This window comes from Crinia signifera, chromosome 1 (genome assembly GCF_055691185.1).
Source record: "Crinia signifera chromosome 1, ASM5569118v1, whole genome shotgun sequence".
NCBI lineage: Eukaryota > Metazoa > Chordata > Amphibia > Anura > Myobatrachidae > Crinia > Crinia signifera.
Genome location: NC_139217.1, coordinates 273,927,567 through 273,945,593, shown reverse-complemented (window position 1 = coordinate 273,945,593; position 18,027 = coordinate 273,927,567). Strand labels below are relative to the sequence as shown.

Genomic DNA, 18,027 nt, shown 5'->3' with positions numbered 1-18,027 from the left:
TTATCAGTGGCTGGAAAAAAAAAGAATAAATAACACAGCAACAGAATATTAATAGCACATAGAACGGGATGCAGTTACAATCCCGGCGGTCGGAATCCCAGCGGTCAAAATCCCGACGCTGGAATCCCGACCAACCGAAATCCTGACACTTTCTCCCTCTATGGGTGTCTATGACACCCATAGAGGGAGAATAAATTAGTGTGCCGAGCGTAGCGAGGCACTGGGCCCGCTGCATGGCGAGCGCAGCGAGCCCACATGGGGGGTGATCCACGTCCCCTCCTTGTGGGGATTTCAGCGGTCGGGATTCCGGCGTCGGGATTTTGAATGCCGGGATTTAGTATCAATCCCCATAGAACAACTGATGCAACGTTTTAAAGTGATATAGGGGGTCCATGTACTCTTTAAAACAGTAATGAAGTAAACAGAGTTAAACTACCAACCAACCAGCTCCTGTCATTTTTAACACAGCCTATAGCATGGCAGTTTGAAGCCGATTGGCTGGTATTTTGTCCAAGGCTTAGTACATAGGCCTCTTAGAATATTTACTAAAATGTTGGGTTTCTTTGCACCTGTGCCCCTATACCACAAAGATGAATTATGCCCACCCCTCTAAGGATGAGTCAATGTTGTGAAAATTTCATATTATATGTAAAATCAACATTTAATTCAAATGATAATTTTTTTTGACAAACTATTACACAGTAAGTGATGTTTCTGTTTCTTTTCAGCTCAGTGCAAACCAGGGACTTACTCTTTAAATGGCCTTGAAACTTGTGAGTCATGTCCACATGGCAGTTACCAAACAGTTATCGGATCGAAGTACTGTGTCTCCTGTCCCAAGGGAACATCAACAGTTAAAAGAGGTTCTGTGGATGTTTCAGAATGTGGAGGTTTGTTACACAAACATACACACACATAATGGAGTGTTATTATATCTGTATAAGGAGTGCAATATATATATATATATATATATATATATATATATATATATATATATATATATATATATATATATGATGTGATGCACAAAAAGCGCTAACCCTCACTTAGTGATTTCTAGTATTAGTGACACAATTTTCAGTGATATAAAATTACAATGATGTAATAAAAGTGGGGTTTGTCTACACTCCAGAGTATATACTGTGGCAGCAAAAGTTTTCAAAACGGCCTAATTTCCATAGGTCCCAAGTAAATGTCTGTTAGGTGGTAAAACTTCTGCGCCTTCAGTGTTGACAAGTAAGATATTTTGTGACAATCCTTACAAAAACTTTCTATGTGCGTACCGAAAGTTACATGCAGTTTCGCGTGTAATGGTATCTTTCACTCCCAGATATTCATCCTTATCTTTCACTTCCGCCAGGAGGCGTGGGGATGTTCATTCGAATATGAAAATGTCCAAAAAGGATGATATCAGAGTTTCAAATAGACAATATCTGTGCAAAAAGTGACTTTTTCTTTTTATATAAAGTGCTGGTGCTTGAAGCAGTGCTTGTAAAGGTGAAAAACGCCACCTTGTGGCTAATGTTATCAGCACACGTGTGACCACCCTGTGATTAAAAGATGGTTTTATTAAAAATAAATGATGGACTCACACTGGTATTAGCTCTGTCCAGGTGCGGTTCCCATCAGGTATATTGCCGGAGCCCTTAAAAACCAAAACTCCCAGCAAAGGGAAAGGCTAATAGCGTGATATTGTTTTTATACACATTTATTTAAAACAATACGCATAACAAATATAAAACAGTAATAGATGGACCCGTACATTTGACATAAAAATAAAAGCTTATCTGATTTCAGTCATCGGGAAATGGAGAGGTGTATATGCCCAACCGGTTTCGTCCCTTTTTTGTGTAATAGGACTTCCTCAGGGGTTCAGAGATATATATATATATATAAAAAGTTCAAATATAGTGCGCAAGTCCTGAAATACTTGATTTATCTGGAACCACAAATGTCCCGTCTGTTGCTTTTCACTTTTATCAGCACTCTGTCCTTTAGACCGGCAGCTCCGCTAATTACCCTTACGGGCACCTGGATTCACAGGTAAACGTTTTTCTATAAAAGAAAAGAGGAGCGCTCCCATAGTGCTTATATCATTTATTTCAAAAGGTATAAAAAACTGTATCCAGCAGAATGTTAGGAATGGTATCACGTACCGTTAGTGTCGGTTTAACACAACCGCAGGTATAACAGCATAAATGCGTACTGCTCCAAGCAGCATGTAACGATCAGAGGTGCTCTCACCACTCGTCTCTACAGGTATGACCGACGCCAGGCAGCCCTCTGACGAAGTCTTTGTGACGAAACGCGTAGGGGCGTGGCCTGGCGTCGGTCATACCTGTGGAGACGAGTGGTGAGAGCACCTCTGATCGTTACATGCTGCTTGGAGCAGTACGCATTTATGCTGTTATACCTGCGGTTGTGTTAAACCGACACTAACGGTACGTGATACCATTCCTAACATTCTGCTGGATACAGTTTTTTATACCTTTTGAAATAAATGATATAAGCACTATGGGAGCGCTCCTCTTTTTTTTTATAGAAAAAAAAATATATATATATATATATATATACTGTATATACATTTTCAAGGGGTGTACAATAAGTCTCCAAATGTGTAGTACAAAGTTATCAGTAGACACAATCTGATTGGCTGTGAACTGTAATCGCTGACTAATATTCTTGGAAACTGTCAAGGCGCAGAATAGTATAAGTAGCGCTGTACAACGAAGCAGTTAGCATGCTCACTTCCTTCACAAACTGTTTATGGATTAAAAGTCACTTAGGGCGGGATGTACTAAGGGGAACATGCGTTAAAACCCCCATTTTATCGCATTTACCTATGTATTAAAACCCCGCCGCCACGATACCGCATAGTAGGGTATCGCCACCTTTGGGTGGCAATACCCTATAGAAGCCTATGGGCTTCTTTTCGCCACCCACCGCCTCCACCGCAACCCTGGCGCCTCGCCGACCCCCTCTCCCCCTCCCTCCAGTTTACCTTCTTGCAGGTCCTCCTGGACCCCGGAAGGTAAGCCCTTCATCCACCTCCCCAGAGGTCCTTCTGGCTGCAGGGGGGAGGAGGAGGCGCCGGGGACAGCCACGCTGAGCTGTCCCGGCTGTAGGGGAGCAGTAGTTGGCTGGGAGGAGACCCCCCGCACACTAGATTACAGGTATCGTGGGGGGCCTCCGTCACCGCACCGCGATGCCGGCCGCATATGTAAGTACATATGTGCTGGCATCGCGGCGGGGTGTGGCGAAGGGCAGCGATGTATATTCATACATCCCGCCATTAGTGCACTTAAACGAGTCCACCTTGCAAGTCCTGTGGATCTAAAAGCCCCAAAATCAATGTGCACAGCACACTATGTCTCATTCAATTAGAACTCCAAAAGGTCTGCTTGCACTCAGACCTTATCAATCAGGATGGCATCTTTCCCTCTTTTAATCCTATATCCTCTGACGGTTAATATTAATTCTTATCACCAAGCGATCTCCCGTTTATAGCAATATCCGATTGATGCTGGATATCTATGAAATTCTAAGGTGCAGTAGAATTGAAGTTTTTTTTTTTGGCTTACCCTACCTGCGTGCCCTGCTAGCTCTCCTGGGGGACCCCTCTCTCCCCCACATACATTCTGGGGCAGGCAGGGAGACTTTCATCTCCCTGCCTGCTGCCGTCCCCCAGCTCCCTATGGCGTCCGCCGCAGGGGTTAAGAATCGCCGCCAGGGGCAGCGAGCCTCTGCGGCATTGAATACTGTGACAGTGAGGGCTGGCAGCGAAGGCTCCAGCCCTCCGGAACACAGCGACTGTGCAGCGAATCCTAAACAGGATTTGCTGCACATGCCGAGTATTCCCATTGAATACTGCCCATGTGATGTTGCTATGGGCAACCAATCAGATCCTGTCTACTATCTTCTAGAGGATGCTAAATAAATAAGAAGTGGCTTCTGATTGGTTGCCCATAGCAACATCACATGTGAAGTAGAATACACATCTTAGTAAATTTCCCCCTAAATAATATACTGTACCTACTTTCACACATGAATTAGCACTGTGCATCATTACTGTTTCACTTTCATTTAAACTTCTTAGCAAATGGTGATGGGATTATTTCTCCTTACTTTGCATGTATTATTAGTTATATAGCTGAAATGTTACTCTCTCCAGAGTAAGGCAATATGCATTGTCAAGCCGTCAATGTTATACTATATGTAGCCAATAGATAAATCAGACCAACATCTAGCAGGCAGAACAATTAGTGTTTTAAATTAATTAACAGATTAAATTTTTTGATTGATTTTAGTTTGTGCATTACTAGAGAGTACAATTGGAAGCACTTAGACAATGTTTTATAGAACAATGATTTTTTTGTTTTGGATTTATATCCATACGTTTTTGCACATACTGTCGTTCTATTATTTCAATGTTTAATATTAACTTTTTACATTTAAGTTCCGTGCCACGCTGGTGAGTTTTCTCGGTCTGGACTGGTGCCATGCTATCCTTGTCCCAGGGACTACTATCAGCCCGAAACGGGGAAATCTTATTGCCTGTCATGTCCATTTTACGGAACAACGACTATGACTGGAGCCAGGTCGATAACAGACTGTTCAAGTAAGCAGCCTTTTGTGCTGATTGGAATTCTGAGACAGTGTTCGCAGAGCTTGTTACCCTGTTCTGTATGGAGCCGAGCTATACTCACAGCATGTAATACTGCTACAGAAGTGGCATTCAAATCTGTAACTAACTAGCTAGGATTGTATTATATTGTCTTCCAAATTATTGCTTTAAATGTTTTATTAATTATAAATGATTAATAGAATGTAAGGGCAAAAATATTGTTTAGTAGTTATTTTTGCCCCAAAAAAAAGAAGTTTCTCGGAAATTTACAGCAGAAGTTGAAACGAGGTCTGTGCGTAAGAATGACAATTGATGTACAGTATAGTACACTTCATGCCATGAATGAATAATATCTGAACAAAGAGCTACCTAGAAATGAATCCTTGACTGAATTTATGATTCAAATATTCATGCAAATGTTTGTCACTGTCTAAGTAAATAAATGTTGTAGTTGATAAAGCATCTATAATCGGTGTTCCAGTTTATCTCTGCATATCTTCCCTTGGAGTCGTTCATCAACATGTGCTCAGGGATTATCTGTGTACACTATTTCTTACTACAGTATATTGCTAATGTAATGTGTGACCCTATGTTGGAGAGACTACAAAACAGAAAATAAATAGTGGAAGACTTGCCCAGTGGCCATTTGAGATTTGCTCATGTAACTGTAAATTGGGCTGGGTAGTAGGGACTGAAAAGGATTTGTGATTTCCCCTTCTGTTCTGGGATGGTATGTGTTGGCAGAATACAATAGTCAGTGTTTTATCATTAGTTTCGAAACGTTTGACTTCCTAAGGAAAAAATTACTTTATATAGCTATATTGGGCCTTACACTATATTGGGTATACATCTTATTCTAATGCTGCAGACGATTTACACACAACAACGATTTACACACAACGGCATGAGAAAGTGCCTTTATATCTCTGTGAGTTAAGAATTCCATCAGCCCTATGACAGGTGCAGTTTCTCCATCAGAGTATGGCCTTCAGCGTAAAGCGGTTCAGCGTCTTTAGTTGCCGACACTTTCAGCCACACGCCCACAACACTTACTGATCGGTTAAACCACCCCTCTATTTTCTCAGGGGAATGCCCACTAAGACTCACAGACCATGAATTTGATTCTGTTCTGGGCATGTGAGTGGTATTTGAGTGCTGTCTATTGGGACACATGCACTGTGCATTGACAGTGGCATGGAGCATCAGCACTGACAACGTTATTTACAGTCAGACCCAACATCTGCCTCAAAAATGGGCACTGACTTTTTGTTATTTAAAAATCATTGACTTTAGGGGCAGCAGTGTAACATTTATCTCATTCAAGCATCACTTTAACAGTGACTTTCATCCAATCATCTGTAGACTCCTATCCAAAACACTATATCATATCGCAAACCCTCTTATTTGTTCTTTGCTCTAATCTAATAGAGTTCACATCTCTATTGAACTGACCATTGTTTCACTCCACCTACAGGAAACAGCACCTTTATAAAGAATAAGCTTATTTTAAAGGACTGGACTCAGTCCCGGCGATTTAGACTGAGCCCGTGTGGCTTCCTTAGCCGCTGGCAAATACACAGTGCAGACCATAGTCTATTTTGGCATGGGTGATAGTGATGCTGCCATACCACTCAACGCTATTGTGCTCTGTGTACACACGAGGCGATTCTGCCTAACCTTATAGGCAAGTTTGATGATGTAGTCAAAATTTTTTCTAGTTTGTGCAATCTATGCGTAGCCCAGGACTAACTCGGTGGCTGCAAATAAACAGGCTGTTGAGGGCCGGAGCTGACGTCAAATGACTTCCATTCAAAGGCCCGGTACGCCTGCGTTTTCCCCAATACTCCCAGAAAACTGGCGGTTACCAAATGTCAGCTTCCTGTTCATCAAAAAAGTAGTAGGATCTTATCGCAGGATGGTCTCTCACATTCGAGAGAAGTCTGAGCTGTACACATGTGCAGTTGTTCAATTATGGCCCGTCATGGGGATTCGCAGCGTTGCGACCAGGTCTCAATAAGCCCCTTTGCTTGCGGGCACTTGGAAATTTGCAACACTCTGGGTTTAGTGTTTATGCTATTCAGTGTGGGGTTCGGAAAGACAGCAGCTACAGATGACCACATTGTAGTAGAGGAGCCAACTGCCAATAACAGTGCTTTAGCAGCATAGCACCCCTTTCTTCCATTCCTATAAGAGAGAGCTGGCATTTTTGCTTTAATCACAGCTGTTATAACTAATCCAAGACTGATAATGTGTTTCTCATAATGTTATTTTTGTAGGTTTTGGCTCCAGCTTCTCTGCAGCAGAGGAAAGTGTAATGATTCCCATTTCTCCACAAAATGTCAACAGTGAATACAAAGTCAGCAATCAGGCAAGGATACAGTTTTTTTTTTCCATTGGGCTTCCTCTAATGGCCTCGCAGTATAGTCAGATAAAGAAAGTCTATTGAATAAATTAGCAAAGCTAAGCAACTAATGCATAACGCTAATGTAACTGCAACCTCTCTACCTGAATCAATGTTTTCATATTAAAGCAAAGCTTCTAGATTTAATTCCAATGATAAGTGGTGTGAAGCTCAATAAAACAATAGTCTATAGACTTACAGGGAATGGGTTCAGACACATTCTACATGATGTACGTACGCTGTATGTGACAAAAAGCAATAACATTGAAAGTCAAAGTACAATTCTACAAGATTGAAATATAAATAAAACTGTTCTGCTAAGACATAAGATAAAAATATGTTGGGGATTCATTTCAAAGAAGCACATCAATACTTTCCTCTATACCAAAAAAAATTAACTATTAAATCAACATTGTGCTCAGTGCTCAGGTGCAGATTCTCTTGGGCAGTTTTGTGTCAAAAAATAAAATACAGATCTGGATCCTAAAGTATGGGGAGGGACGCTAATAGAAAGTACCCTGGCTAATACATGTCTATCAAAGACTATACACAATGGCCCTCATTCTGATTGACCCGCAAAGCTATCAAATTTTCAGCTTTGCATGCCATCTAAACGCCGCACGCATGAAGGTCCACCCACCGCGCACACCATGAATCTCCCTGCATTCATGTGAATGGATGTTTTGCATAAACATCCATTTCCAGATTGTGTGCGGGGCAGAAATAATTAGTTGAAGATTTCTCTAGCGCTCGCAGATCTAAGACACCTCTCTGGTGTCTTAGATCTGCGGCGTCCCTGTACAGGAAGAGGGCGGGCAGCTGACATCCAATGACGTCAGCTGCCCACCCCCTGCAACCGCGCCACAGCCACATTAGCATGGGAACGCCCATGAAATGCTGAGTGTTCCCATGGCCACTACCCGTCCACGCCACCCCCCACCTGCTCTTGCTCTGTGCAAATAATCAATTTGCAGTGCCAGGTCACGAACAGAGCCTGCCCATGCGCATAACTGGCACGTGAGTTGTACATGAAACATTGGGTTTGTGTACAACACTAAATGAGGCCCTTGGTTAGTGACAATATCTTTACACACATCACATTCAAGCGTTCCCACATCGTTTACGATTGTATAAAATTGTTCATCATGCCTACACATGGAACGATTTGATACACTTTACAAAAGATTGGTCTATGATCTTCCTGCATTAAGGAAAGATCATAGACCATCGTTAATGATCATCAGGTACACGCATCATTAACGATTCACGAAACTATTTAACAGATTGGTTGTTCCCATCGATCGGGAACGCCTACATTGTCCTTACAACTGTTCTGTGTGTACAGGGCTTAAGATGCAGTTTTTATCAAAAAAGAAGCTAGATGCTATAAGAGTCTTACCGTAAGACTCTCTTACAGGACCTGGTTGGCAAGTCTGCAGCAATGATGTATTCGGACACATCTGTATGTATAGAATAGTTTGTGCCATTATGGAACATAAAACAATGCAACAATATGGCAAAAGTTATTTATTATAAGTGGATTCTGATTGGTTGCCCATAGCATCATTCCATGTGAACTAGAACTCCCATCTCACTAAATTTCCCCCTATGAGGTTGTTGGGGGTTTACAAGATCTTGCTGGCATTGAAGGATTATTATACTGTATGTTGTTAAAAGAGATATATCCTGTAATTAAAAAAATAGATTTGATCTATTATAGATAATATACTGTAGCATTGTATTATTTTATAGAGAGAGAGAGAGAATGTGGCGGCACTCTCAGGACTTTACATCCGTTAAAATAAACAAGCAATTAGCAGCCTAAGCTTTTGGTGCTGGTCGCCTGCTTATATTAACGGATGTAAAGGCCTATATTTACCACTATGGCGATCTGTGAAGGGCACCAAGGCAATAGCTTTATGGTTTGTTTTTGACATATATATATATATATATATATATATATATATATATATATAGTTTGGGGTAGATCCGGCACTCTGAGGGTGTATCGGGTAAAGCGCTCTGGTGCCTTCTTTGGATGCAGAAATCCCAAATAATGTAGGAAATGAAGCGGCACTCTCCAGTCTTTATAATTTCAAACAAGTGAATATTTTATTAATCCGACATGTTTCGGGGGGTAACCCTCCCGTCGTCAGGGATATACAGAGAGTGAAACACAAAGTGAATTTATACAAAACGTCAGGTACATCATAACCAATCCTGTGTATTACAATTAGAGACAGACACTCCCATCACACCTGAGACTATGGCTCCAATTAGAGACCCATGTCCATCAGTGTTGTGGTCTGGGATGACGTCAGTGACCCAGTCAGAAATACTATAGTAACCAACAAAGCAAAAAAAATCACAGCATATAGTGTACAAAAGACTAAAATACATAAAAACCAGGAAAGAATTTTAAAAATACAAGTGAAATATTACGACTACACGTTAGGACCTATATTAATCAGAAGAATATTCATTGCAATATTACCCTAAAAGAAAGGGAAATCTTTAATTGGTATGTTAAGGCATAGATTAGTGATAGATATATGAAATCTAAACATGGGCAAGGTTTCCATATACAAGTGTTTGAGAGGTTTTACAGAAAACAGTGTAATCCCAACTGTTCGTTGAGACCGCGGGGTGACATAGTTTCTAACTTCATAATCCATCTGCTTTCCAGTCTCAACAATAATTGGCTTCTATTACCACCTCTTCGGGGTTCCGGAACATGATCAATTATTTTTGTACGTAAGCTTGCTACAGTGTGTCCGGCTGCAAGAAAATGCCGCGGCACAGGTTGATCACTGACTCCGGACGATAAAGCTGAACGAATAGCCAACCTATGGTTGGCCATTCGTTCCCTAAATGTGGTTTCTGTCTTCCCTACATACACAAATCCACATGGACAGTATAAGAGGTATATAATGAATTTTGATAAACAATTGAGAACATGTTTAATGGGGTATTTCCTTCCACTATACGGATGTAGGAAGGAACTACCCGTCAACATTGAGCTACAGGTGGTACAACCGACACACCTGTAGCATCCCGGAGTCTTAGAAAGGAAATGAGCAGGGGGTTTAGGTTTTAGAAAATCAGTGATATCTGTTTTAACTAAGTGATCCCGTAAATTTCTACCCCGTGAGTAGGCTGGCATCAGCCTTGTCTTATGAAGAGCTGGTAAATCACGGTCTGTGTTAATAATGGGCCACATATTTTTAATGTATCTGGTGATGGTATCACTGTTCTCTGAAAACTTATTAATCCATGGTACAACGTTGTTAGCTTCCTTATCCTTTTTAACCCCACTCAAGCAATCAGCTCTTGGGGTACCTAGCACTTTTGCTTTAATTGATAAGAGCTCTGTTAGATGGTAACCCCTAGCAACAAACCGCTCAATCATGGTGTCAAGAGATTTAATAGTTTCATCAGGATCGCTCACTATTCTCCTCACACGGAGCATTTGTGAGAACGGTAAACCCCGACGTAGTGGTAAGGGATGGCAACTGTTATGCATTAGCAAAGAGTTGCGATCTGTTTCCTTAACATGTAAACCAGTGGACAAGACACCTCGAGAGATTTTAATTTGGACATCTAGGAAGCTGAGGGATTCATGGCTAGTGACACAGGTAAATTTAACAGGGTGATCAGTAGCATTATGTGAACTGAGAACCTCAAGCAAAACACTTTCATCTCCGGACCATAGAAACAATAGGTCGTCGATGTATCGTACATACATCGACAGATGTCCACTCTGATGTAATGGAGCAAAGAGTTGTCTCTCAAGGGCCCACATAAAAGCATTGGCGTACGATGGGGCCACAGAGGACCCCATCGCACACCCCAACAGTTGTAGATAATACACCCCGTTAAAGTAAAAATAGTTTTTAGTCAATATCAGATTCAATAAAGACAAAAAGAGGGAGATATCCGGTCCATCATACAAAGGGTTATCAGTGATGAGTAGTTCCACAGCCTGCATCCCCATAACATGGGGGATGCAGGTGTAGAGACTGGTTACGTCTGCTGTACACAGAATTAACCCATTCTCAACCGGTACCATGTCCTGCAAGCGTTTTAATAAATCATTAGTGTCTTTAAGATAGGCAGGTGTTGCCTGTACGCAGGGATTAAGTAAACAATCAAGGTACACAGAGACCGGTTGATATAAAGACCCCCTGGCAGATATAATGGGTCTGCCAGGGGGATCAACCAATCTCTTGTGCACCTTGGGTAAGGCATAAAACAAGGGTACCTTTGGAAAGGAAACAGTTAATGCTTTAACAATAGGTTCAGATAGAGTCCCATTAACATGGGCGGCTTGTAACAATACATCTAATTCCTGTTTAAAGACCTGTGTTGGATCAGAGTCCAACCTGGCATAAATGGAGGAGTCATCCAATTGTCGTTGACACTCCGTCACATATGCCAGGGTGCTCTGAACCACAATTGCGCCCCCCTTGTCTGCCATACGTATAACGATATCCCTACGTTCACTAAGATTTCTTAGAGCCTTTCGCTCATCTGGGGATAAATTACAATGCTTATTATTCGATGTTACACAAATATCGGGAGCTCCAAGCAATATACGTGAAAAGGCTTTAATGGAATGTGAATTCGTTGGGGGATCAAAGGTGGATTTTTGGGCTAGTTTACGTAGGGGAACAGGTACAGTGTCAGTAACAAGTCCAGCATTAGATGTACGGCCAAAATAGTCTTTCAAACGTAAGGATCTTGTAAACCGAAAACTGTCTATTTGCCATTGAATGGAGTCATGGAAATTAGTAGGGATAAAAGTCAAACCTTTAGAGAGGACTGTAGATTCAATTGCCGTTAAAGGAGAGTCCGTGAGATTAATCACCAGATCTTCTACTTGTTTTGCTTTCCCCTCCTTGTGCGACGGGTTTGTTTTTCAGCGTGACCTGTCGTCGCGGGCGGCTGCCTAAAGGGATAGCAGCGTCATTGGAATAGACTTGTGTAGAGTCAGCATCGCTCACAGAGGTACTGGAATCGTTTGGTCTAGGCCGGGGGGGGCGACCCTGTCGATTTCTATAGGACTGGGCTCTTGGACCTCGGGAGTATTGTGGGTTTAGCCATGGGTAAACGGAATTGTTGTCATAGTCATTTTGCACCTTACGTGCCTTGTCACGTTTGAAGCTGATGAGTTCTTTGGTATAGCGGTCGACAGCCGTGTCAATCTTTTCCAGCCAATTTGTGTTTTTATCGGCTAGGAGTACAGGTTTTTTATCTGCATCAAACTTCACCAGCTCTGCTTGTGTTAGAGACAGTTCTTTGGAGGATTCTTCCACGACCAAAAGTATGAGGTCCATCGAGCATTTATTAAGTATCCCTAGCCATTTCTTACAGAAGGCAGGGCTATGGCGGCCAATTGTCGGGACATTTCTCACTCGGAAGCCTCGTGGAATTTGCTTTTGTCTGTGGTAATCGGAGAGAGTAATGCCGTGGTATAGGAAATCAGTCTCACGTTTTTTCAGTCGGAACCACTCATTGTACAGTTCGTTACAATCAGGTGTAGTGGTTTCACCTCTTAGGGACCTTGTGAAAAGAATCCTATCCACCTCCACATCCGAATAGCTGAAATGGTCTCCCGAGTCCAAATTGGCAAAAGGGGATTCAGTGTCGGTGCCGGTCGCCATCTTGCCTTTCACTTTAGTATAGGTGTGCAGCGACAGTAATAGTAGGCTTGTATGTAGCGATGTCCCAGGTGACGTCCAGTCAGGAGAAAATGTGGTAGGTGCCTTGATTGGGCCTCAGTTTTAGATAGCTGAAGTCCAAAATAGTTTGGGGTAGATCCGGCACTCTGAGGGTGTATCGGGTAAAGCGCTCTGGTGCCTTCTTTGGATGCAGAAATCCCAAATAATGTAGGAAATGAAGCGGCACTCTCCAGTCTTTATAATTTCAAACAAGTGAATATTTTATTAATCCGACATGTTTCGGGGGGTAACCCTCCCGTCGTCAGGGATATACAGAGAGTGAAACACAAAGTGAATTTATACAAAACGTCAGGTACATCATAACCAATCCTGTGTATTACAATTAGAGACAGACACTCCCATCACACCTGAGACTATGGCTCCAATTAGAGACCCATGTCCATCAGTGTTGTGGTCTGGGATGACGTCAGTGACCCAGTCAGAAATACTATAGTAACCAACAAAGCAAAAAAAATCACAGCATATAGTGTACAAAAGACTAAAATACATAAAAACCAGGAAAGAATTTTAAAAATACAAGTGAAATATTACGACTACACGTTAGGACCTATATTAATCAGAAGAATATTCATTGCAATATTACCCTAAAAGAAAGGGAAATCTTTAATTGGTATGTTAAGGCATAGATTAGTGATAGATATATGAAATCTAAACATGGGCAAGGTTTCCATATACAAGTGTTTGAGAGGTTTTACAGAAAACTTTTATGTGGGCCCTTGAGAGACAACTCTTTGCTCCATTACATCAGAGTGGACATCTGTCGATGTATGTACGATACATCGACGACCTATTGTTTCTATGGTCCGGAGATGAAAGTGTTTTGCTTGAGGTTCTCAGTTCACATAATGCTACTGATCACCCTGTTAAATTTACCTGTGTCACTAGCCATGAATCCCTCAGCTTCCTAGATGTCCAAATTAAAATCTCTCGAGGTGTCTTGTCCACTGGTTTACATGTTAAGGAAACAGATCGCAACTCTTTGCTAATGCATAACAGTTGCCATCCCTTACCACTACGTCGGGGTTTACCGTTCTCACAAATGCTCCGTGTGAGGAGAATAGTGAGCGATCCTGATGAAACTATTAAATCTCTTGACACCATGATTGAGCGGTTTGTTGCTAGGGGTTACCATCTAACAGAGCTCTTATCAATTAAAGCAAAAGTGCTAGGTACCCCAAGAGCTGATTGCTTGAGTGGGGTTAAAAAGGATAAGGAAGCTAACAACGTTGTACCATGGATTAATAAGTTTTCAGAGAACAGTGATACCATCACCAGATACATTAAAAATATGTGGCCCATTATTAACACAGACCGTGATTTACCAGCTCTTCATAAGACAAGGCTGATGCCAGCCTACTCACGGGGTAGAAATTTACGGGATCACTTAGTTAAAACAGATATCACTGATTTTCTAAAACCTAAACCCCCTGCTCATTTCCTTTCTAAGACTCCGGGATGCTACAGGTGTGTCGGTTGTACCACCTGTAGCTCAATGTTGACGGGTAGTTCCTTCCTACATCCGTATAGTGGAAGGAAATACCCCATTAAACATGTTCTCAATTGTTTATCAAAATTCATTATATACCTCTTATACTGTACATGTGGATTTGTGTATGTAGGGAAGACAGAAACCACATTTAGGGAACGAATGGCCAACCATAGGTTGGCTATTCGTTCAGCTTTATCGTCCGGAGTCAGTGATCAACCTGTGCCGCGGCATTTTCTTGCAGCCGGACACACTGTAGCAAGCTTACGTACAAAAATAATTGATCATGTTCCGGAACCCCGAAGAGGTGGTAATAGAAGCCAATTATTGTTGAGACTGGAAAGCAGATGGATTATGAAGTTAGAAACTATGTCACCCCGCGGTCTCAACGAACAGTTGGGATTACACTGTTTTCTGTAAAACCTCTCAAACACTTGTATATGGAAACCTTGCCCATGTTTAGATTTCATATATCTATCACTAATCTATGCCTTAACATACCAATTAAAGATTTCCCTTTCTTTTAGGGTAATATTGCAATGAATATTCTTCTGATTAATATAGGTCCTAACGTGTAGTCGTAATATTTCACTTGTATTTTTAAAATTCTTTCCTGGTTTTTATGTATTTTAGTCTTTTGTACACTATATGCTGTGATTTTTTTTGCTTTGTTGGTTACTATAGTATTTCTGACTGGGTCACTGACGTCATCCCAGACCACAACACTGATGGACATGGGTCTCTAATTGGAGCCATAGTCTCAGGTGTGATGGGAGTGTCTGTCTCTAATTGTAATACACAGGATTGGTTATGATGTACCTGACGTTTTGTATAAATTCACTTTGTGTTTCACTCTCTGTATATCCCTGACGACGGGAGGGTTACCCCCCGAAACATGTCGGATTAATAAAATATTCACTTGTTTGAAATTATAAAGACTGGAGAGTGCCGCTTCATTTCCTACATTATATATATATATATATATATATATATATATATATATATATATATACACAATATATAAATATGTAACTTAACTGTTAAGCACACACCCCATGTCCATGAAAGGTCATTAACGTCATATTCTCAATAGTCAACTAAATAAGGGCATTTGAAAGCTTTTAAAAAGCAAAGTAAGAGTTCAATATATATATATCAATATATATATATATATATATATATATATATATAGATCTATCTATCTATATATATAGTTAAATATCCATGTTCAATGTACAGTAGCTACAATAAATTAGAGCCATATTAACCCCTTCCCGACATTTGACGTATATATACGTCATGGCCGGGAAGTACTTCCCGACACATGACGTATATATACGTCATGACTTCAAACTGTCACTGCGTCTAGAGACGCAGTGACAGAGGGACGATGTCTGCTGTCCCTGACAGCAGACATGTCCCTGCATGCCCAGGGGGGGCTGCGATGCCGCCCCCCCGTCGGCGATCGCTGTGATTGGCTGTTCAGTGTGAACAGCCATTCACAACGTTTTCTGTGTCACCGGCGAATAACGTTCGCCGGTGACACGGGATCGGAGGTGATTGGTGCTGTAAAGTACAGCACCAATCACCGCGGGGTGTAAGGGTGACACTGGTGTCACCCCACCTCACCCCGCCCGCCCCCAAAGGCCGTGATTGGTTCGTCGCACCGACGGACCAATCACAGCCATGGAGGGGGGTTTAAACTAACGGTGACTGCACTGCAGACGCCATTCCGGTCTGGAATGGCGTGCAGTGCGGTCACCGTGCCCAGCTGCCGCCATATACTGACCAGAACCTTGCTAAATACTTACCTGATCACTGCCTGGATCTTGCTTCTTCTTGTGACATCCTGTGCTGTGTTGTGCTGTGTTGTGCTGCTGCGAGTTATTAGATAGAGAGATAGAGAGAGAGAGATAGAGAGAGATAGAGAGGCCTAGTGACAGAGAGTGCTATATTTTGTGCTGCTGCAGTGTAATAGAGTTATAGATAGAGAGATAGAGAGAGAGAGAGATAGAGAGAGATAGAGAGATAGTGACAGATTGTGCTATATATTTTTTATATAACTGACTGCTGCCCCCCCTTTTGTGCTGATCAGTATAAATTAACTGATCAGCAACTTTTTGGGGGCGCAGGTTTTTTTTTATATATATATATACCTGTCAGTGCTGCTGCTGCAGTGTCATAGAGTGATAGATAGTGAGAGATAGAGAGATAGAGAGAGATAGTGACAGAGAGTGATAGAGAGTGCTAAATTTTGTGTCTGCTGCCCCCGCCTTTTGTGCTGATCACTATATCTGAGGTGATCAGCAACTTTTTGGGGGTGCAGAGGTTTTTTTTTTAATATATACCTGTCAGTTGCTGCCAGTTGCACTGTCAGTTGCACCAAAGGTTGTGCACCTGCTGCCCCTCACTGGTAATCAGTGTCGCATCACTGATCACCTTTTTTTTTTGTGGGTGCTGTGGGGTCTTTTTTTAATTTTTTTTTTACACACACTGTGATTTTGTGGGTGTCCTGTGGCCACTGTGCGCTGATCAGTGACGTACATCACTGATCAGCTTTTTCGGCACAGGGTTGATCTATTTTTTTTTTTTTTTTTGCTCAAATTCCTGTTGCCTTTGAGCGCTGTTCAGTGACGGACGTTACTGACCAACATCTGTGCTCAATTTTTGGCGCAGGACCTTTTTTTTTTTTTTTTAACCCCTTCAATTTTTTTTTTTTAACCCCTTCAATTTTTTTTTTTTTAACCCCTTCAATTTTTTTTTTTGTATAAAGTATTTTTTTTTTCTGCACTACATACACACTACACACTACATACCCCCCGGGTTGAAATAAAGTTTGTACCCCCCCCTACACTATACACGTGTTGAAACATTTCACTACCAGTAACACAAAAATAAAAATGGCATCCCAAATGTCATCCCAAATGTCATCCCAGTCATCCAGAAGAATGTATTCAGCGGAGGAGGCATATGCCATGCTTGCCTCTGACTCTGACACAGCCAGTGATGCAAGCGGGGAATTTGAAGGATTCGTCTTAAGCTCCTCTTCCTCCTCTGGTGATGAGGGACCCCCTCAAAGACGCCCCCGTAGAGCAGCTGAGACCCCCCCCCCCAATAATTGATCTCGTATGGACCCCACCACCAGACAATTTTGAGCCCCAGGTTCCTGAGTTTTTGGCCATGCCAGGAATCCAATTTGATTCCACAGGTCTCAGAGAAATTGACTTTTTCAAATTATTTTACTCTGATGATTTTATAAATTTAATGGTGGACCAAACTAATTTATATGCCCAGCAGTTTATTGCTCAAAACCCCACGTCATCATTTGCTAGGTGGACCCCTGTAGATGCAGTAGAGATGATGACGTTTTGGGGTCTGGTGTTTCATATGGGCATAGTAAAAAAGCCAGAAATTAGGCAATATTGGAGTACAGATGTTCTGTACAGCACCCCATTTTACCGTATGGCCATGCCCCGGGCTCGATTTGAGACGATCCTTAAATTTTTGCATTACAACGATAATGCACAGTGCCCACCCAGAGATGATCCCACCTTTGACCGGCTATTCAAAGTCAGGCCGGTCATTGATCATTTCAGTGCCAAATTTGAAGAGATGTACATCCCAGATAAAATTAATTTGCATAGACGAGTCCCTTATACATTTTAAAGGAAGGGTTAAATTCCGCCAGTACCTTCCCAGTAAGAGGGCAAGGTATGGCATAAAAATGTATAAGCTGTGTGAAAGCACCTCAGGGTACACTCACAGGTTTAGGGTA

General features: G+C 41.8%; 1 protein-coding gene across 4 annotated transcripts in view; it reads left to right on the top strand.

Annotated features, from left to right (window-relative positions):
* Positions 1-18,027, top strand: part of SVEP1 (sushi, von Willebrand factor type A, EGF and pentraxin domain containing 1) — a 323,106-nt gene that overhangs the window by 166,982 nt on the left and 138,097 nt on the right. For all 4 annotated transcript variants that reach the window (XM_083183977.1, XM_083183959.1, XM_083183968.1 and 1 more), the window contains exons 18-20: positions 729-890; positions 4,457-4,618; positions 6,901-6,992. In XM_083183977.1, the coding sequence (XP_083040103.1) occupies positions 729-890; positions 4,457-4,618; positions 6,901-6,992 (416 nt within the window). The remainder of the gene's footprint in view (positions 1-728; positions 891-4,456; positions 4,619-6,900; positions 6,993-18,027) is intronic.